Genomic DNA, 20,088 nt, shown 5'->3' on the forward strand with positions numbered 1-20,088 from the left:
TGAGAGGGCGATCAACAAAAGAGAGCGAGCGGCCCCGTTGAGGGAGTTTACCATGGATGTTTACAGATGAAAAGACTCAGCCATGTTTATGCAGCACTGCACGTGGAGATGTGGTCTCGCAAATCGCGCAGATTACATAGGCCAACATGTATATAAACCATAGACTGTAAACCTGCGGCGGAAACCCCTCTTGTCTGTCAGTGAGTGTGATTATTTTATAAAAGTAACGAAGTAACGCGTGTCGGGGCAATGTTAGTAACTGTAGTGTCATTACTGAATAATAAAACGCGTTACACTACTCCGTTACCGACAAAAGTAATATTATTACAGTAACACCCAACTCTGCTTACAGGCCCGGCATATGTACTACAGCGTCTCCAGCGGGTCGAGCGGTCTCGTGTGGACGGAATACTTTTTTGATATCGAATTAGGTTCGTTTTCGTCTCCGTGTGGACGGGGCCTAAATCTCACCCTCAACCCATTCCCAGAAATCTGCAGTCAGTTATCATTAATAACAGCAGGAGCCATCCTCCGACAAAGGTTTGTATATTTGTAATTTGAAACAGTTTCACACTTCCCGCACCAGCTGGAAAAATAGATCCCTTGACTTATTTTTGTTGTGAAATATGGAAGTATGGAGTACAAATACTTCGTTACATTTCTCTGGTATCAGTACTTTATTCCACTACTTATTTTTCTGACGACTTTTTACTTTGACTTCTTACATTTTGAACTCAAATACCTGTACTTTCTGCTTCTTACATGTTGAACTCAAATACCTGTACTTTCTACTTCTTACATTTTTAACACAAATACCTGTACTTTCTACTTCTTACATGTTGAACACAAATACCTGTACTTTCTACTTCTTACATGTTGAACACAAATACCTGTACTTTCTACTTCTTACATGTTGAACTCAAATACCTGTACTTTCTACTTCTTACATGTTGAACTCAAATACCTGTACTTTCTACTTCTTACATGTTGAACTCAAATACCTGTACTTTCTACTTCTTACATTTTTAACACAAATACCTGTACTTTCTACTTCTTACATGTTTAACACAAATACCTGTACTTTCTACTTCTCACAAGTTGAACACAAATACCTGTACTTTCTACTTCTCACATGTTGAACCCAAATACCTGTACTTTCTACTTCTCTCATTTCCCAAACAGCTGGTTCCTTTAGTCTGAATGTGTGTTGGTGCGTGCCTATTGATTTGAACACGATCCGTGTATCCATCACTTCCTGGTCTTCTCTAAAGAAGAGGGACCAATGGAAACGTTGTCATGTTGCCGTTGTTCAGCATGGAAACATTCATTAGCTAACAATGACATTATTGTTCTATTAATATAAAGGGAGGTCAGGTACTCTTTAAAACAGCTGCTAGTTATGGGTACTTTTTACATTTCGAAGCCCATACTTCTTTACTTTTACTTGAGTTTAGTCAGTACCTGCAACATAAAATGTAACTCAAAGTATATGCATATTGACAATGAAAGATATATACATATCTGTAGACTATCTGTCAAATATACACTATGAAGCGCCAATTTACAGCTCAACATTTAATCATAGAATATAATTCACATCAAGTGTGCAAGAAATAGCATTTTCAATTAAATATAAATGTTCAAGGTACAGTGTGAAGACACTATCGGATTAGTGAATTATGGTTAAATCAGAGTTCACACAGTAGTGATCACAGTTTCTTGATTTCCTTGTTTCTTTTCAGAACTTGAATGAATCGATAAATGCAATGCTAGCTTTGAGTTTTTTGAATGTCAGAGTTTGTAGTCAATGATTTGGAACTCTTGATCACTATCAGCTGTCTAGTGTTTAACGGAACACAGGCATTCCCTCATTTGCATAATTCCGTTACAGGGATTCTAGAACCTGTTCTAGAACAAAGAGTGTCACAGAGGGCACCTGGCTTTGGTCTCAGAATGCATAGGAACACTGGGAAGCAACAGTTGTTAAAACATCTTTTGACAGACAAGGTGCTACTCGCTGTCTGTGTGGAGAGCTGAATTGTGTCAGCATTTGAGTTTATTTACAGAAACAAATATTGAAATTCTCAAAACCGAGATGGCCGACAGAACGCCAGTCAGACGCAGTCAATCTTTAATATCTTTCCAATCCTTCTATGAAGAGCAACTCTTGCAGGTAAGAAAATGTGATATCAATTAACAACTAAGGAAGGAAGGAGGAAGTTGTCCAAGTATTGTTTTATATTGGGAGGAAATTACGATTAATCTTCTGTCCACAAAATCTGACATCATGCATCACTGGCTATATTTCAACTACAATTCATACTACCACTGCTGTCTGTTGTTGTTGAAAAGACGTAATCTACAGTAACCTTTTTAGCTGTTGTAGGAGCCACATATGAAGCCATTTCTGTGTTTGTTAAGATACATGTTTTTTGAGTCACTATAGGTGGTGGGCGTGTCATTGCATTGGGGTGGTGACGTTTGTGCTTATATCCGGTTGCTTTTACCTGTGCAGGTGGCAATAGATGGGGGAGTGAGCTAGAGAAGGACAATTTTTGTTGACCGCACGCACTCACGCAGGCACATACAAGGAGATACGTACATTCATATGGAATATTGCATTTTTGGAAAGCAAATAAAAGGTCAAACGCATACTGTGTTGGAAAGACTGAGTTTTTGCGCATCCACAGTGTTTTTTCTCTTGTTTAGTCCCTCGCGGCACTTGGTTTAAGATTACTGCCGCAATAGCTGTAAATCAATACACTTATGTTATTAAGGACTGCAGATGGAAATTAGCTGTAAACTAACACACACGGACAAACGGACGACTGTTTTACAGACACACAAAAGTAATAATTTCCTGAATAATCTGATGAAACAGTGTTGATATCTCCAATACATACAGACAATGCTGGGCTGCATTAACATGGTGTTAACAAAGAGGTTGAATGATAATATGGACACAACATAGAATTATATTTTTCTTTTGGTCTTTTGGTTTTTCTCCTACCATGTTCTGAACAATGAAGTAAATCCCAGATAAAGTGTTCGTTAAAGGCTCTTGAACATATTATAAGTGAATGTATATAATATTATGTTAAAAGTCTGTGCATATGTTTCTTGGCTTAAATTATGTCAATTTATTGCTGATCATATTGTTAATTTTCCCAAACAGCAAAGCTCTCAGTCCTTTTTTGGCTCGTGGCATGCGCCGATGTTTGCATCTGCACATACAGATGTTGTGCAGGGTCACAACAATGGAGAAGATCTTGCCATGTCTCCTAAATCCTCGCTGCAGCCTCTGGATCAAGTTCTTCTCTCCGCTGAGGAGGAGATCAAGAAGCAGAGCCTTGAGGAAGTCGCCTTGAGGGAAGAAATTGCCAAGATGGCACTGAAGCAAGTCAGCACCTCTAAAGCCCTCGAAGAGCTAATGGGCTTTCAGACCCAGGCCAATATGGAGAAGGAGGAGATGGTGTCAAAGTTAAATCAGATGGAGGAGGACTTTAATAAAGAGAAGACAACTTGGTCGGGTCTGAGCAGCCAACGGCTGGAAGAAATTAGTAGCTTAGGGACGGAGCTGTCGGTTGCTCGGTCACACATCGACCACCTGAAGGAAGAAAATGCCAAGCTGACGATGAAGAATGACAGCACTTCTGAAGCCTTCAAGGAGCTAAAGGGCCTTCAAACCCAGGCCAAGATGGAGAAGGGGGAGATGGTGGGGAAATTAAATGAGGTGGAGGAGGACTTGACAAAAGAAAAGATAAGCTTAAGAACGGAGCTGTCGGTTGTTCAGTCACACATCAACCACCTGAACAAAAAAAATGCCAAGCTGACGATGAAGAATGGCAGCACTTCTGAAGCCTTCAAGGAGCTAAAGGGCCTTCAAACCCAGGCCAAGATGGAGAAGAGGGAGCTGTTGGGGAAATTAAATGAGGTGGAGGAGGACTTGACAAAAGAAAATATAAGCTTAAGAACGGAGCTGTCGGTTGTTCAGTCACATATCGACCACCTGAACGAAGAAAATGCTAAGCTGACGATGACGAATGAAAGCACATCTGAAGCCTTCAAAGAGCTAATGGGCCTTCAAACCCAGGCCAAGATGGAGAAGGAGGAGATGGAGGCCAAGATAAATGAGGTGGAGGAGGACTTTAAAAAGGAGAAGACAAGCTTAAGGACGGAGCTGTCGGATGCTCAGTCACTCATCGACCGCCTGAAGGATGAAAATGCTAAGCTGACGATGAAGGATGACAGCACCTCTGAAGACCTCGAGGAGCTAATGGGTCTTCAGACCCTGGCCAAGACAGAGATGGAGGCCAAGGTAAATCGGATGGAGGAGGACTTTAATAAAGAGAAGACATGCTTGAGGACGGAGCTGTCGGTTGTTCAGTCACACATCGACTACCTTAAGGAAGAAAATGCCAAGCTGACGATCAAGGATGACAGCACCTCTGAAGCCTTTGAGGAGCTAATGGGCCTTCAGACCCAGACCAAGATGGAGAAGGAGGAGATGGAGGCTAAGATAAATCAGATGGAGGAGGACTTTAATAAAGAGAAGACAAGCTTGAGGACGGAGCTGTCGGTTGTTCAGTCACACATCGACCACCTTAAGGAAGAAAATGCCAAGCTGACGATCAAGGATGACAGCACCTCTGAAGCCTTTGAGGAACTGTTTTACCTTCACACCCAAGCCAATGAGGAGAAGGAGGAGATGGAGGCCAAGATAAATCAGATGGAGGAGGACTTTAATAAAGAGAAGACAAGCTTGAGGACGGAGCTGTCGGTTGTTCAGTCACACATCGACCACCTTAAGGAAGAAAATGCCAAGCTGACGATCAAGGATGACAGCACCTCTGAAGCCTTTGAGGAACTGTTTTACCTTCACACCCAAGCCAATGAGGAGAATGAGGAGATGGAGGCCAAGATAAATCAGATGAAGGAGGACTTTAATAAAGAGAAAACAACTTGGTCGGATCTGAACTGCCAACGGCTTGAAGAAATTAGTAGCTTAGGGACGGAGCTGTTGGATGCTCAGTCACACATCGACCACCTGAAGGAAGAAATTGCCAAGCTGACAATGAAGGATGACAGCACCTCTGAAGCCTTTGACAAACTGTTTGACCTTCAGACCCAAGTCAATGAGGAGAATGAGGAGCTGGAGGCCAAGATAAATGAGATGGAGGAGGAATTTGAAAAAGAGAAGACAAGCTTAAAGATGGAGCTGTCAGATGCTCATTCAAACATCGACGATCTGAAGGAGGAGCTCTTGGATAGCAGAAGAGAAGCAGAGAGAGAAATCACATTTCTTCAAGAAAGTTTCAGCATTCAGATACAGGACAGTTCTGCCACTGTGGATCACTGGAGAGAGGTGGTCCGAGGCACAGAGGAGGAAGCTGCCACAACATTAAGGGAATCGAAGGAAGCGTGGCATGGGAGATTTAAAGAGCTGGAAGAGAATATTAAATCAAAAGGAGATCTCATCTCCAGCTTGATTGATAAAATGAGAGCATCTGCAGACAGTCACGAGAGCCAGAAGAGCGTTGAGAGTAAACACGAGGCCCTGGAAGAAACCTACGAGACGGAGCTGACGGAGAAGGAGAACAGCGATCAAAGAAGAGTGGCAGAGATGGTGAGCAGGAACAAACTGGAGAAGTTGTTGCTCCAAAAAGAAGCAGAGGGCATATGTAGGACCAGCGCACTGGAGGAGGAGATCCAGCGGCTAATCAGAGAGAAAAGGCAGCTGCAGTTATGACTGCTCTACTTTCAATTCACATTTTAGGATATTATATTAGTTTGAACATGAGTAGGTGAAAACAGCTACAGACTTTATGCTAAGTTAAGCTAATGTTGCAGTTTTAGCTCCGTCAAAAACAGGCATAAGTATTGAAGTCTTGGGGAAAATGCAAATAAGAGTATCAAACAAATTCCCTCTTTAAAAAGAGCTAGCTAGACTAGCGGTTTTATCCTACTTACCCCCTTTTGAAAACCAGGGCTTTTTTATCTAAAGACATTATAAGCATTACAGAAACAATTTCTTTGGAAACAGCAGCGATGACTTGGGTGTGAGAAGTTTTGATTTGGGATTTTTAAATGTACTGATACTGTATAGGTTTTTGAGGTTGTGGCTGGTTCCACCTACTTCCAGAATGTATGCTAAACTTAGATAGTCTTGCAGTTCTAGCTGTTGTGTTAAACACAGACATGAGTGTAAAATAAATATTTTCATCTATCTCTTGGAGTAGAAGAAAATATGTGGTATTCTTATCTGATGCTATTATAAGCAGGAGGACACAATTGTTTTCCTGTATTCAAATATGTTTTCCCAACACCTCGGTTAGGGTTTAAACACCCTGATATCTTCCTTAAGATGACATCTGTCTTTCAACTTTACAGTTTTTAAAAGCACAGCCGATAGTACTCTGTGAGTTTGATAACAAACGAAAATGTTGGACCACACTTTCACTGGCTAGCTGTATTCAGATTGCTATTCAATTCATTTAAATCAGAAAGCAAAAATATAATACATACTTTTTTCTTCAGATGCTTCCCAAAAGCCAAAAAAAGAAAGGGTGGAAGAGACGACTTCATCTCAGGAGGCAGCTACATCGAGCCACAGCTAGTACCTCCAGAGACGGGCTCATATAACACTGTTAATGCAGCCATATTACACTACTATTGCACTATTATTACACCCATATCACACACATATTACACCCACATTACACTGTTATTGCACCGATATTACTATTTTATCGCACCCTGTTACGGATGCTGTTTGTCTGCTCATTAATCTGCCTGATTGTTTTTAGCTGTGTGTGGGATTATGCAAATGAGCTGTGTGGTTGCCCCAACATCATTGGCTGCCTTCTCCTGGTCCACTTCCGAGGACACTGATTGGAGCACGCCGGGCCCGACGTTCTCCAATCCCTGTGCAAGCCCAGCGCACACCTGCTGGAGAGGACTACAAAGCTGGGGACAATCATCACTCTGGAGGCTCTGTTGAGTGAACAGACGCCTCTCGCATTTTGCTCATCATTCTGTGGTTAATCTGGTGTGTTTATCTCTGTGTGATATTGTGTGTTAGTAGAGTGTAGAGTAGGTTAGTTAGTGTTTAGAGTATTGTTAGGATTTGTGACTGTTGCCTTTAGGTTAGCTGTGTGTTTTGTGTAGACTCCCTTTGTTAGTTGTACCACTCTTGAAGTGAGGTTTTGTTTCGTTCAGTATTTAGTAAATTAGTATTTATTTTACCTGTATGCCTTTAGACTCCTTTTGAGTCCTCCCTTAGTTTGGTTATCTGTCAAGCTGTGCCCTTTTGGCCCTTTTGTTTTTTCAATGGTAGGAAAGAAGTTAGTGGCAGATCATTACAGCCAGGTCAATTTCTGAGTGAACGGGTATCTCAGGGGCCAAAAACATGCATTTAAAAAAGTTTTCAAGTAGAAGATGTACAGCTTACTGTCAGGATTCTTATGATTTGTCACGTTTGTAGTTTTGTATGTCTGTTTATGGGTATTTTCCTCCTTGTGTATTGTCTGGTCCTTCTTCCTGTGTTTCCCCCCTGTCGTTAGTGTCCCTGGTGTGTCTGATTGTGTTCACCTGTCGCCCTTGTGTTTGTCCTCCCCTGCCCGGCTGTTTCTCGTCTTGTGATTACCCCTCCCTGTATTTAGTCTGGTCTCGTCTTGTGTTCAGTGTTGGTTCGTCTTTTGTTTGTGAATGAGTTCACCGGTGAGAGTTCTGTTTTGTCCAAGTTATTTTAATTTTATCCTTGAAATAAAGGCTTTTTTCAGCATTATCTGCATTTGGGTCCTGCTTGCTTCACTCACCGTAACACTTACATGTACCTCTGCACCCTTGGAGATAAAAAAATAACCATTCCTAAAATCAGTTCAGCCTTCAACCTGACCACACTGTCACTAAAACAGGATTCATTTGTGTGAGGACCTCCATCACGGTCAGAAGACACATTTTACAAACATTAAAAAAATATAGGATTAGAGGATCTTTAACTTGTTAATATGTGAATATATGCTTTTTTAGTCATTTGGGCAACATTTAACATAAATAACTAAATGATCAATTAACTATAGAAGCAGACAGCAGTACAATTGTGTGTGCGTGCGTGCGTGCGTGCTCTATTATCAAATGTCTCTCCTATTGTTTACGGCTTTTGAAGCTTGTTAATGTTTTAACCATTTATTTGATGTAAGTGTTACATCTTCACATTTTGCTTTCACTAAAGAGTTCAAGTTTATTGTCATAGTGTTGAGTTCAAAGAAGTTGAAGATGAATATAGGCATTAAATATGCATATTCATTGTGTTTTACACCTCTCGTCTAGCCAGGGCTTTGATGAGCCATCAATAAATCCGTCGGAAACAAGTGATGTTGTGACTCTTTTTTCCAATTGGACGGTCAAGCATGAAGTTCAGCCCTGACACAGCCTTGTGCCTCACTGCGCCAGTATTGTCAATTTCCTGACTGCGCGAAGACATACAACCTACATAACTTATTTTTTTAAAAGCAAGGCCCTTTGAGAGTGTCCGTGGCTGAACCATATTTAACCTTTCTGTGTCAGACCACCCGCCAGTGGCTGGGCCTCTGGACGCCATTCACCACCGCAGTGGCACCGACAAGCTATCCGAATATGATATAGAGCTGGAACGCAGACGAACATCACAATTTATATCCCACGAAACGCAAACATCTTTAGAAGATGTGTTGTGTGCCGCCTCACAAAGGCTCTGTAGGCCACAATGCCACAGCAGCGGTATAAATTATCTTCAGTTAGAGGTTATGGGTTTTATGTAGAGAACATCTACACCATGCTTTTCCCATGATAAAAAAGACAACTTTCCCCAGGTTATATCACACACAGGGGGGCTTGCTGAGGAGCTATATCACTGATTATTGTCATTTTTGATAATGTTTGGTTTGGATAGTGAAATATTAAAAGCATAAAACTATAAGTGACATTTTGAAGTGTATTTGGAAACTCTCTATAGAAAAATAAAACACAAACACTACAATTGTACACGCCACTAATGATTGCATATTGTTTTCTCTGCCATTAAAACTTATTTAAAAATAATAATTTTTTGAAGCCCATGACATATTTAAATGTTTCCCCACAATTGATAAGCAATTAATTGATTAGCAAGAAAAGTGACTTAAGCCAATAATTGATTGTCAAAAATAGTTGCCAATTAACTTTCTGTCACTCAACTAATTGATTTATTTTCATTTGAAGACACATTCAGATGTCAAATGCAGACTCAATCGTTTCCTGCATTTGGTCAATGATTATGAATAAATTAAAAATAAATAGAGATTCAATAGGTTTTAGAATCTTATATGACTAAATTATTCATTACTAAATAAATGGAGCTATTCCAAGAAGAAATGTTGAATGGCAGTCTCCTAATATTTCTTTACTTTCCTACCCAGTCTATGGCACTAAATCCAATTTTTATTTATTAGAGATATATATATTATATAAAATACAGGTAGCAGATTTTTTTATTAAAAAATAAATGCTTTATGATGTCTCAAATAATCGTCTCTGCACATGTTTGCAAACGTTACGCAAACAGGAGTAAGTAGGATGGTGCATAATACTGTAAACCAGTGTGTGTGTGTGTTCATTTCAATAACACAAGATATGACCATGTGCAATTGTGTGGCTCATGTTTGTGTGTTCAGTTTTTGTACCACAATGCAACAGTCCATCCTTCCATCAATCTGCTCCCGCTTATCCGTGGTCGGGTCGCGGGGGTAGCAGTTCCAGCAGAGAGCCCCAAACTTTCCTTTCCCTGGCCACATCAACCAGCTCTGACTGGGGGGTCCCAAGGCGCTCCCAGGCAGCGAAGAAATATAATCCCTCCACCTGGTCCTAGGTCTACCCCTTGGTCTCTTCCCAGCTGGACGTGCCTGGAACACCTCCCTAGGGAGGCGCCCAGGTGGCATCCTAACTAGGTGCCCAAACCACCTCAACTGGCTCCTTTCAACGTGAAGGAGGAGCGGCTCAACTCCGAGTCCCTCCCTGATGACTGAACTTCTCACCTTATCTCTAAGGGAGACACCAGCCACCCTGCGGAGAAAACCCATCTCGGCCGCTTGTATCCGCGATCTCGTTCTTTCGGTCATGACCCATCCTTCATGACCATAGGTGAGGGTAGGAACGAAAACGCCCCGGTAGACAGAGAGCTTTGCCTTCCGGCTCAGCTCCCTTTTCGTCACAACGGTGCGGTAAAGCGACTGCAGTACCGCTCCCGCTGCTCCGATTCTCCGGTCCATCTCACGCTCCATTGATCCCTCACTCGAGAACAAGACCCCGAGATACTTGAACTCCTTCACTTGGGGTAAGGACTCATTCCCTACTTGGAGTGGACAGTCCATTGGTTTCCTGCTGAGAACCATGGCCTCAGATTTGGAGGTGCTGATCCTCATCCCAGCCGCTTCACACTCGGTTGCGAACCGATCCAGTGAGTGCTGAAGGTCGCAGACCGATGAAGCCATTAGAACCACATCATCTGCAAAAAGCAGTCGTACAATCCTTAGTCCACCGAACTGCAGACCCCCTCCCCCACGACTACGCCTCGAAATCCGATCCATGTAACAATGCAACAGTGTGCTTGAATTATATTTTGTAATCAAATCTTGATAAAAAAGTGTAATTACCGATAACTCAACAGCCATATATAATAGTTACATCACTCTTTACTTTTATTACGCAGGTAATGAATCATCCAGCAGAGGTCACACAGTCTTTAACATTTCACCTGCCTTTTATCTCAAGAGAACATCCTGGATCATGAGTACATGTTCCCGGGTTGAACGAGTCCTTGAGCTGCTTCATCCTCACCCCCCATACCTCCTTGCGGACCACCCGCTCCAACTTCCTCAAACCCCCCAGGACCAAGCTCCGTACTACGGGAGACCGGGCCTCCTGCTCGGCTGCTCCCAGTCTGTGGAACGCTCTCCCCGACCAAATGAGAGCACCACAGACCGTGGAGGCTTTTAAAAAAGGCCTCAAAACCCATCTCTTCAAAAGAGCCTTTGCCTAGACCTTTTTATCACCCTTTTATTTACTTTTTATTTTTGCATTGCTCTTTTTTTTTTTATTCTACCGTGTTGTGTAATGTTTATTTATACTGTTCATGCTCACTACTTGTAGCACTTCGGGATTTGAAATCAAATATGAAGTGCTTTATAAATGGAACCCATAATTATTATTATTATTATTAGAGCGGTGCAGGGATGACGTGTTTGTGGGAGACTTGAATGTTAGCCTCTTTCTGGTTACCCCAGAGGACAAGATCCTTTGGGGTTATTGCTGGAAATTGGCTCTGCAGATACATGTTTATGACACTAAAACATTTTTGTACAGCTATATAATCTCCACATATCCTCAATCACTCAAAAAAACTAATGTTAGACTATTGAGAAACTACATCATGGTCACAGCTCGGCTAAAAGGGGACTAATGTTCAGCAGGATGACATCGAGAGGTATCAATTTGTTTCTTGTTAGCAACCGTTTTTAAAACACATATAAGCTTCAGATGTTATGCAGTGGAGTATTTAAACTTTAAAATCTTGTGTTAACCACAGACCTTATTTCAGATCATTCCTGCACCACTTTTCTAGCTTCTATTTCAATAGCAAACCCACTCTGACAGGCACCAATCTCCCGCAGTATTTAATGGTTCCTCTCCTGTGTGCTGCAGAGGAGTCAAACACAGATTGTTAGTCTGCTGCAGCGACAGGGAACTGCGATCTTTGCATTTTAATATCCTTTTATTCCTGAGTCCGGGTGATGATATCCTCTTTTCATTCCCTTCCCTCATCATGTCTCTCCCCCCCCCCCCAAAGGATGCAGATAATTAGAGCACAACCTCCTCCCTGTGAGACACAGCTTGTACTATATGATCATTAAAGCCAGGAGCCGGATCATCCATCATAACTCCCTCCTCTCCAGGACACCGTGGTTTCAGTAAAGGACTCTTCTTCTTTCCCTCCAGTGAGCAGAAAGTGTTAGTCTCAAGGGTTTGAGATTACGCCGGATCGTTACTTTTACTACTAGAATCAGTGTTTCTTGAGCAAACTGTTTCTTATTTCATTACAAATAGGTTTTAATTGAGAGAATACAGTTTCAACAATACACCTCTCAGATTGACTCGTTCTTAAGCTGTTATTTTAATGTAATCCTGTTAACATGTGTGGCTTTAAGTTGTTCTAACAGCTGTATCGCTTTTACATAATACTAAATAAAATCGGACAATAACGCATACTTTTTGCAGCAATGTTTTTCGTCACCACAAGTGCAACATAACTTCCAATCCAAATGATCAGGCAGTTTTGGTAAAAAATATATTTGTTCAACTATTTTCTCAATTTAGCCCAAAGCATTCACTCTTACTTATGAAATATATTTGAACTTTTTAACCCATTTTACATGAACAGTGAATTAACAGTGATACAACGCACACCAGCATATATTTAACAAGGCCTAGCTTAAATGCTAATGACATACAAACAAAATAAGTTAACCAAACAGTCTATAGTACTTTTAAAAAGATAATTACCTTAAACAGAGGGGGATGAATACCAACACACATCATCAGCACGAGACACCTTCAGGAGTTCCAAGGCATTACTAGCAGATCATCGCACAATTAACCCCACACAGAGGCAATAGAGTCTGTCTGCAGACCGCAGCAAGGAGGCGTTTCCTATAGAGAGGCGAAGTCCCTCCCTTTCCGGGAGCCTCCATGGGACCCCGGAAGCGTAAAATTATACATTGAAGTCAATGGAGAGAGAAAGGTTATCTTTTGATCCCGTTTGAATTGTGCCACGAATGACACATATGATGTTTGTCAATTTAAAAGAATATTTTGCAAGTCAAAAAAATTAAAATGTGTCGTAAAACTGTGAAGTTACACATTTTTTTGTGTGAAACCGCTGAGTGAACTACAGGTCTCTTGGTCTCGCACAATACGCGTCACCATCACAAAGATGGCCGTCACGTTAGCAAATGTCACCTGTTTCTTTCAGAATGAGAATAAAAGTATAAAACGAGGTGACTACAAGTCTGGACACGTTGAGAGCTGTACATACACGAAAGGGGGGTTATTCGGTTCTGTAAGAGCAGCGGGACCGGCTTTACAAGATGTTGGTGAGTAATATGAGTGCAATGTGTAACGTCAATGTCAGCTAGCTAACATTAGCTAACAAGGTACACTAACGTGTTTTGTTTCAGTAACTAGTGTTCTCCTTTAGAACTTCGTGGTCTCTGTGTATGCTGTGGATAACATTAGTGTTCACAAGAACAAGGTATACTCCCGTGTTTTGTTTTAGTTGCTCTTCAGATTGAAACGGCCAGTTTTATATCGACTATACTGTATGTGTGATCTCCTTTTACATCTCGTTGTGTCGTTTGAGTTTATTTGCTGTGTGTAGATTCAAGGGTTTTGGTTATCTTGTCAATTTGTTTGGTTATCCAGGCACAGCTGTGCGTGACTCCCTCGGGTACACTGGTATGTGTTTTCCTAATCTAGAGAGCATTGATTAATTAATAAACTACACACTGAGTCTAGATCCTGACCAAGTCCTTTTTTATTGTTGATCAAATGTTTTTCAAAAATGTATTCATACACATTTAGAAAAATACAATGTACAATCACAACCAGTACAACACAAATTACAAAAAAAAAACAATAACAACAATCAGACAAAACTCTGGAAAAATAACCCCTCCCACCCCCAGATCCGGACCATCCTTGTATTATTGCTCATTCAATCTATTATAGCATGCTAACAAACATGGTACTTACTTTATTTGTACAGATCTGCATGGGAGGCGATGGCGCGATGCAGAGCGCTGTCTGTGATTGTGCACGGGGGATGTACAAATGCAGCCACGCTGCAGCATTGGCAATATGTGCCATGTGGCAGATCGCTCCACAGATGTTGAGTGCCAGTGGAGGAAGCCTGGCACTTCCAAAGTAGTCCAGCCGGTGTCTCAACTCTACCAACAGTGAGAGGAGACATACAACCCACTGGCCAGAGACATCGCCACTCAGGATGTAGACTGGTTCAGGTCTGCACTGAGGGGCGCACAGTGTGGCATGGCATGGCTTCACCTGAGCCAGAGCCGCGGCCTCAACATCAGGCCATTGTCACCGTGCCGGAGCTGGTGAAGGGGGTCGGGGGCTTGAGGCAATTCTTGCCTCAATGCGACTGAGCAGAGACCAGCAAGCTGCCATCCAGACAGCCACCGGAGGACAGCGGACAAAGTGGCAGTTACACAGGCGGGGCAGGTTGACAGCCAGCAAGTTTGGTTCTGTGCTGCGGTCGGGACTTTCATCCACTCCATGCGCGTCCCTCATGAAGAGGGTGCTCGGGGGGTACAACTTGGACGGAGTCATGGCTATCAACTGGGGGGTTTTAAACGAGGCCGAAGGGGTGAAGGCTTTTGTGCAGGCCTCTCAGGAGACAGTGTTCGAGTCTGGTCTCTTTGTGAGTGAGTCGGTGTTTTGGGAGCATCCCCCGATGGACTTGTGCAGCCATCTGCCCTGCTGGAGGTGAAGTGTCCACCATCATTATATAGGATATATATATATATATATTTGTATACATATCTGTAAATTGTATAATTTTATTTGATTTAAAAGTATTTTTGATCTCTGTCTATAAACACAAACTGAGTAAGATTGACAATAAAGTTGACTTTATTGTATATAAATATATATATTCTTTATGAAAATAGTTGACTGTTGGAGAAATGAATCCAAATGAAACGTTGGACTGAACTACAACTACGCCTTTAAATCTCTACGGACTGTTTTTCAGTGGGATGGCAAGTTCCTATCTTTAAACATTTATTAGTTTTTTCTCAGAACAGATTTGATTTTCTGAAGTTAATTTAACTTAACCATGTAAGGTCATTATTAAAAAGGTACAATCAATTTGTTTAGAGTTGAATAAAATAATGATAAACATTTCATTTGGATAATTTACTGACAGAATAAGAAACTCAATGATGCTCTACTCACCTGTTCCTTTTTATAAAGTGAAACAGTTGAAACGATAGATTTTAGTAAACTTAAAAACAACCTTCTCCAAAAGCTATCAAGGAATATACCTAATACTTGTTTTAGAACTTTATTACATATTTTTATATAAATAGTTTGAGTGATCCATAATTGACAGAAGCTTGTGTTTACACTGACCAGTTACTCATATACTAATGTCTTTGTAACTTCAGTAAACCACGACCTCACTCATTTCTTTCATCACGGTTCAGTAAACTAAGTGACACATGAACCAGTTTAATAATTATAATAACGTAGGATTGCAACTCTTTGAAACTGTAGGTGGCTCTTAAAAGAGCCGTTGTGTTTGGGTGTGCTGGTCTCAGGTCAGTCTAAGCCCTCTCTCGCGGATGCGGCGGGCCAGCTGGATGTCTTTAGGCATGATGTTGACCCTCTTTGCTTGGTTCATCTTACTGGGGGGCAGCTACATGGATGTCGGTGCAGTTGAAGGCAGAATGAATTTATTATTGACTCCGAATGAAGCACAACTTCATGTCATACAACACATTGACTTTATTTGTAATTGTGTAAAAAAATAAAGCATTGATTAGCAAGCAGGACCTGCAGGAACAGAGCACGGTGATGGATGGAGCTGGGAAGAGAGAAGAATAAAGAAAACAGATCAACTTCATTATCGGATATTAAAAATTCAATTTCAAAACAAGTTGCCGCTCCTACAGTTTTCTAGTGTGTAAAGATGATTTCACTTGACCTATGCACAATATCACACTCAATACATGTGTGTCTCTGGGGGGTGCATTGTGCCTTTGATGTATATAAATAATATACCATAACCAAATACTATTACGTACAGTGGAAATCAGGTTGCCAGAGCAGGTCAGTGTGCATGTTCCTCAGGGTCTCAGCAGTTACAGGTGAGGTAAAGAAAATAAAAGAGAAAAAGGTCAGTAACAACACTTTGAATAATTATCTCTTTTAATAATGTTCTCTCAGTAATCACTCAACTACTGTCTTTCCAACAAACAGATTGACTCACTATCATCACAATGAAACACGTCCAGAAGAATGGACCACAGATGGAAATTAGCTATTAGCTATAATCTGGCATATTGCATCTCTTCTCTTTGCTGAGATTAATGTTTGTGTATGCATGGTCCTTCTATAAATAAATACATGTCATGCAAAGCTGCCTGCCTTCCTTCCTTCCTTCGACTCCCTGAACTGCCTGATCTTTTAATGTTCAATGTTAACCATTTGAGCAGATAGCATTAAGTAGAAAAGATCGCAGATGCTAATCTGCCGTTAGCCTACCTCCCGCCCCCTTAGCACCTGGCGATAGGTTCCTCTTCAAATGTTTCAGAAAATACTTAACATCATGACTACTCTTACTGTTTAACATTTGGGTTCACTTCATGTTAAGGCTAATACAAATGACAAGGCTAAGTAATGTGATGCTAACTAACGTGCTCGCTACTAGCTATGTAGCTAGCTTGACTGTGTTCCATGCACAACATGTGTATTACCTGAGATCTCTGATCCAGCGACTCCTGGTCCTTTCATCAGACGGGAAGCGATAGAACGAGCTATGATCTATAAGTATGATCACTTATGTGATTGCAACCTGGTACAAAGCACACAGGCATCTTGTAAAAGTGAATTTATTTTTAGCAATCTCTTATTTATTGGAGGGAATAAATCAGTTATGAGATCTTCTTCTTCGCTTTAATTACGAGTCGCAACCACTTGGAGCATTATCGCCTGTGACATCACTTATGCGAGCCAGAATGGGATTTGGGATTTGTAGTCTTTGTAGTCGCGTATTTTTCATAGTCTTATATTTCAACAATTTTACGACAAAATGTGACTTTTTTGACATGGAACTGATTGTTTAAGATTGACAAACATCATATGTGTAGTTCCTGGCACAATTCAAACGGGATCAAAAGATACGTGTTCTCTCTCCATTGAATTCAATGTTAATTTTTCGCTTCCGGGGTCCCATGGGCCGGAAGTAGATGGGCGTGACTTCGCCTCTCTATAGGGGCGTTTCCTATAGTGAACGACGGGAGCCGGCTCTCGCCCGCGAACGAGACGTTTTTTGTTTTGTTTTTGCGGAGGGATCTAGATCGGCATGAAGGCACATTATGCAATGTGCAATGTGGACATTATCCCGCTTATTACACATGGCCACATTCTCAACAAAGTAACGACATGACTCCCAATAATAATTGAAATGCTTTTATGGATTTAGAAAAATATTTTATTGATTTAAAAAATAGTTTTTTGTATTGATTTAAATTGACATGCATCCGCTAAGAAAAGTAGTCCGTTGTTACTGTTTGAACTAACGTAACAACGGCAGGAACTGCTTCTATAGTGTTTTTGAGGAGCTTTTTGATTACAGATTTGAAAACATCGTTGCTTGCTTTAAAAGTAGCACAATTCATTATGTCAAACCTTGAAAGATATCCCTGCCCTAATGCCAAAAGTAACTGGCAACTGAATATATGTCGCCTATGTCTGGACCGCTGAGTTGATCTCAAAGCACGCTCCCCTCTCCTGCAGGGAGAAAAACTATATTTATATACTTTATATAGGTTGATACAGTAGCCCCTTTTTTTAAATAGTTTTTATAGGTGTTGCCATCTGTTTTGTGTAGCGTGGTTCTACAAGCAAGTCAATGCATTAATTGGGTGGTATCAGAGAGTTACACGGGTCTGTAAATGCAATGAAAACAATTGGCCACAGCAAATAATTTATATTAAACATGTCATTTTTACTTTTGAATACTTTAGTACAAAGGATGTCTTGAATAATTTAAGTGATAAATGTGTACACGTATAAATCATTAGTCAAAACAGCGCTACATTTGATTTAATTAAAAGGTATAATATGTGGTAAACTGAAGAGCCCTTTGGGAGCCGAAAGAGCCGGCTCTTCTTGGTGAGCCAAATGATCTGGCTCAGCAAGAAGAGCCTGAATTTCCATCACTAGAACAATGACTTCTTCTGGGAGGATTTATAAAAGCAGCTGGATAAAAAAAGTTAGGAAACGCCCCTATAGGAAACGCCCCTATAGGAAACGCCTCCTTGCTGCGGTCTGCAGACAGACCCATCTCCACAGAGGAGCAAAGCCCCTTTTGTTTCAGGTTAATTAGCAGTTTTCAGCCAGCTATTTAATGCATTAACGCCACCTACTGGCCTGGAGTGTGGAGCAGTAGAAAAAAATGTTCACTATTATTTCTGTTGATTTTAAGGCATTAATTAGAATATTGCATGCTTTTTCTGATGTATTTCTTGCAGTTGTCCCCATGTCATCCTCTGTTTCTCGATCTGTGTCATCTATGTGACAGACATAGGCGAGGCGTGTGGTCCAGTGGGTTTTGGGTTGGTGTTGGGTTCAGGGGGTCACAGGTTCAAACCCCACTGCAGTCAGCATGTCGTTGTGTCCCTGAGACACTTCACCCCAAATTGCTCCTGTGGGGATTGTCCACAGTATTGAGTATGTAAGTCGCTTTGGATAAAAGCGTCGACCAAGTAACATGTAACGTAAAAACACGTAGGCCTAATATGTACTCTTACAATTTAAATCAATGCATTTGCTGCATTGTCTCTAAATTGACCAGTACCTGAGCATATAAAACAACTTAAAATCAAATAACATGTTACTGAGAAGTGACAGAAATGAACCTTTCTGAAGAAAAATACATCTTAAAAATGGAATTAGGCTTGTTGGCCACACGTAGCCATGTGTGCAGCTTGTAATTTTCCAGCGTTTTTGTAATAACAAAACGGCATTACATTTTGAGTCATTGTCACTTTTGTTCACAAGGTTTAGTTTGCTACTAACCAGACAGATTGTTTATATAACCAGACATCATATTGGAAGTCAACTTTTCCAGTATGAACAAAATGTTCGGTCAAAAGCTTCTAACACTGAGGCCTTTGGATAATCCAGAAGAACAAGGAAACACAATGTATGGAAACACGTTACGCTATTTTTCATTTACATTCACACTTATATCGGTCAGAACATCTCAGAACATCTCAAACACTGTATTTATTGGCTGAAAAACCACTACCTGTCGTATTGTGGCATTTCAACATGAACAGGAAGACATTTCCTGCATTTGGGTGAATAAACTGGAAAGTGGAGATTTGGATCCGAGTGACTCAGTCTCTCCACCTCACAGCCTCCAGCAGGCAGACCTCCTCCTCACTGAGAACCACTGTTTCCTCCTCGCTGTTCCAGTTCGGAAAAAGAAGGGAAAACTTTCCAGCGTTTTTGTTTGCAGGAATGAGACGCTGTTTGTCATTAGGGGAACGTTTCTTCAACGCAAAATGTCAAACGTTGGCTTAAAAGCATTTTGAGTAAACGTGACAAACAGTAGAAAATAAATCAGATAAAATAACCCTTTATAAATCCCACTGCAGGAAATAAGCAGAAAGGGGGATGGTGGAACAACAAATGAAGCAACAACAACAACAACAACAACAACTCTACTTCTATCTAATTTACTTATTTCTACATTTTACTTTTTCACAATTTTTTGAATGTATTGTAGTTCTTGAGTATATTGTATGTTGTACTGTTAAAACTAGTCTTTAATCTATAAAACATCTGACAACAAAGCTTTTGAATCTTGAGTCTATAGTTCAGTTACTTTGAGTATGAAATTGTGCACAGGTAATATTTCACACTTATTTTGGTTTCACAAAGTCATACAAAATGTCCTTTTTTGTTCTCCTTTTATTTCTGTTTGGTGCCACAGGATTTATTTAGGACATTTACTAATTCTTTCCTTTCAGCCTGAATAACTGCTTTTCTTCATTTGATCTGCAGTTGATGCCAGAGGCTTTCCGAAAGCTTTAAACAATGAATACGCTGGGTTTGAACGTGTGTTTTAGATGTGTGAGGTCGACAATAAGATGCTGCTTCTATAGTCAGATAGAGATTGCATCCATTTAGATGACAGACGAGGAAGTGAAACCTCCTGAGACCCTGACATACAGGTGTGTGTGTGTGTGTGTGTGTGTGTGTGTG

The 20,088-nt window shown here is 40.9% G+C and overlaps 1 protein-coding gene and 1 long non-coding RNA gene across 3 annotated transcripts; one reads left to right on the forward strand and one right to left on the reverse strand.

The window, feature by feature from the left end:
* The first annotated feature begins 1,935 nt into the window (after positions 1-1,935).
* On the forward strand, positions 1,936-7,786 carry LOC117459377 (putative leucine-rich repeat-containing protein DDB_G0290503). Of its 2 annotated transcripts, XM_034100160.2 has the most exons (3): positions 1,936-2,173; positions 3,176-5,626; positions 6,538-7,786. In XM_034100160.2, exons 1-3 carry the CDS (start codon positions 2,096-2,098, stop codon positions 6,640-6,642), a joined length of 2,634 nt encoding a protein of 877 aa, XP_033956051.1. In that variant the 5' UTR covers positions 1,936-2,095; the 3' UTR covers positions 6,643-7,786. The 2 variants fall into 2 exon arrangements, with proteins under 2 accessions (XP_033956051.1, XP_033956050.1); XM_034100159.2 differs by lacking the exon at positions 6,538-7,786 and having other exon boundaries at positions 3,176-6,524.
* Positions 7,787-15,577: 7,791 nt separating this feature from the next.
* On the reverse strand, positions 15,578-16,882 carry LOC139435224 (uncharacterized). Its single transcript, XR_011644508.1, has 2 exons — positions 15,897-16,882; positions 15,578-15,676 (listed from the first exon to the last, which is right to left on the reverse strand). It is a non-coding gene; the product is annotated as an uncharacterized lncRNA (long non-coding RNA).
* Between the last annotated feature and the right edge of the window lie 3,206 nt (positions 16,883-20,088).

Source organism: Pseudochaenichthys georgianus, chromosome 15, assembly GCF_902827115.2.
Source record: "Pseudochaenichthys georgianus chromosome 15, fPseGeo1.2, whole genome shotgun sequence".
NCBI classification, from domain to species: domain Eukaryota; kingdom Metazoa; phylum Chordata; class Actinopteri; order Perciformes; family Channichthyidae; genus Pseudochaenichthys; species Pseudochaenichthys georgianus.

Bases quoted from the DNA above. Each gene is read 5' to 3' on its own strand.
- LOC117459377 (XM_034100159.2), top strand. From the start codon at position 2,096: ATGGCCGACAGAACGCCAGTCAGACGCAGTCAATCTTTAATATCTTTC. The intron at 2,174-3,175 runs GTAAGAAAATGT...TTTCCCAAACAG, and splicing joins ATGAAGAGCAACTCTTGCAG to CAAAGCTCTCAGTCCTTTTT.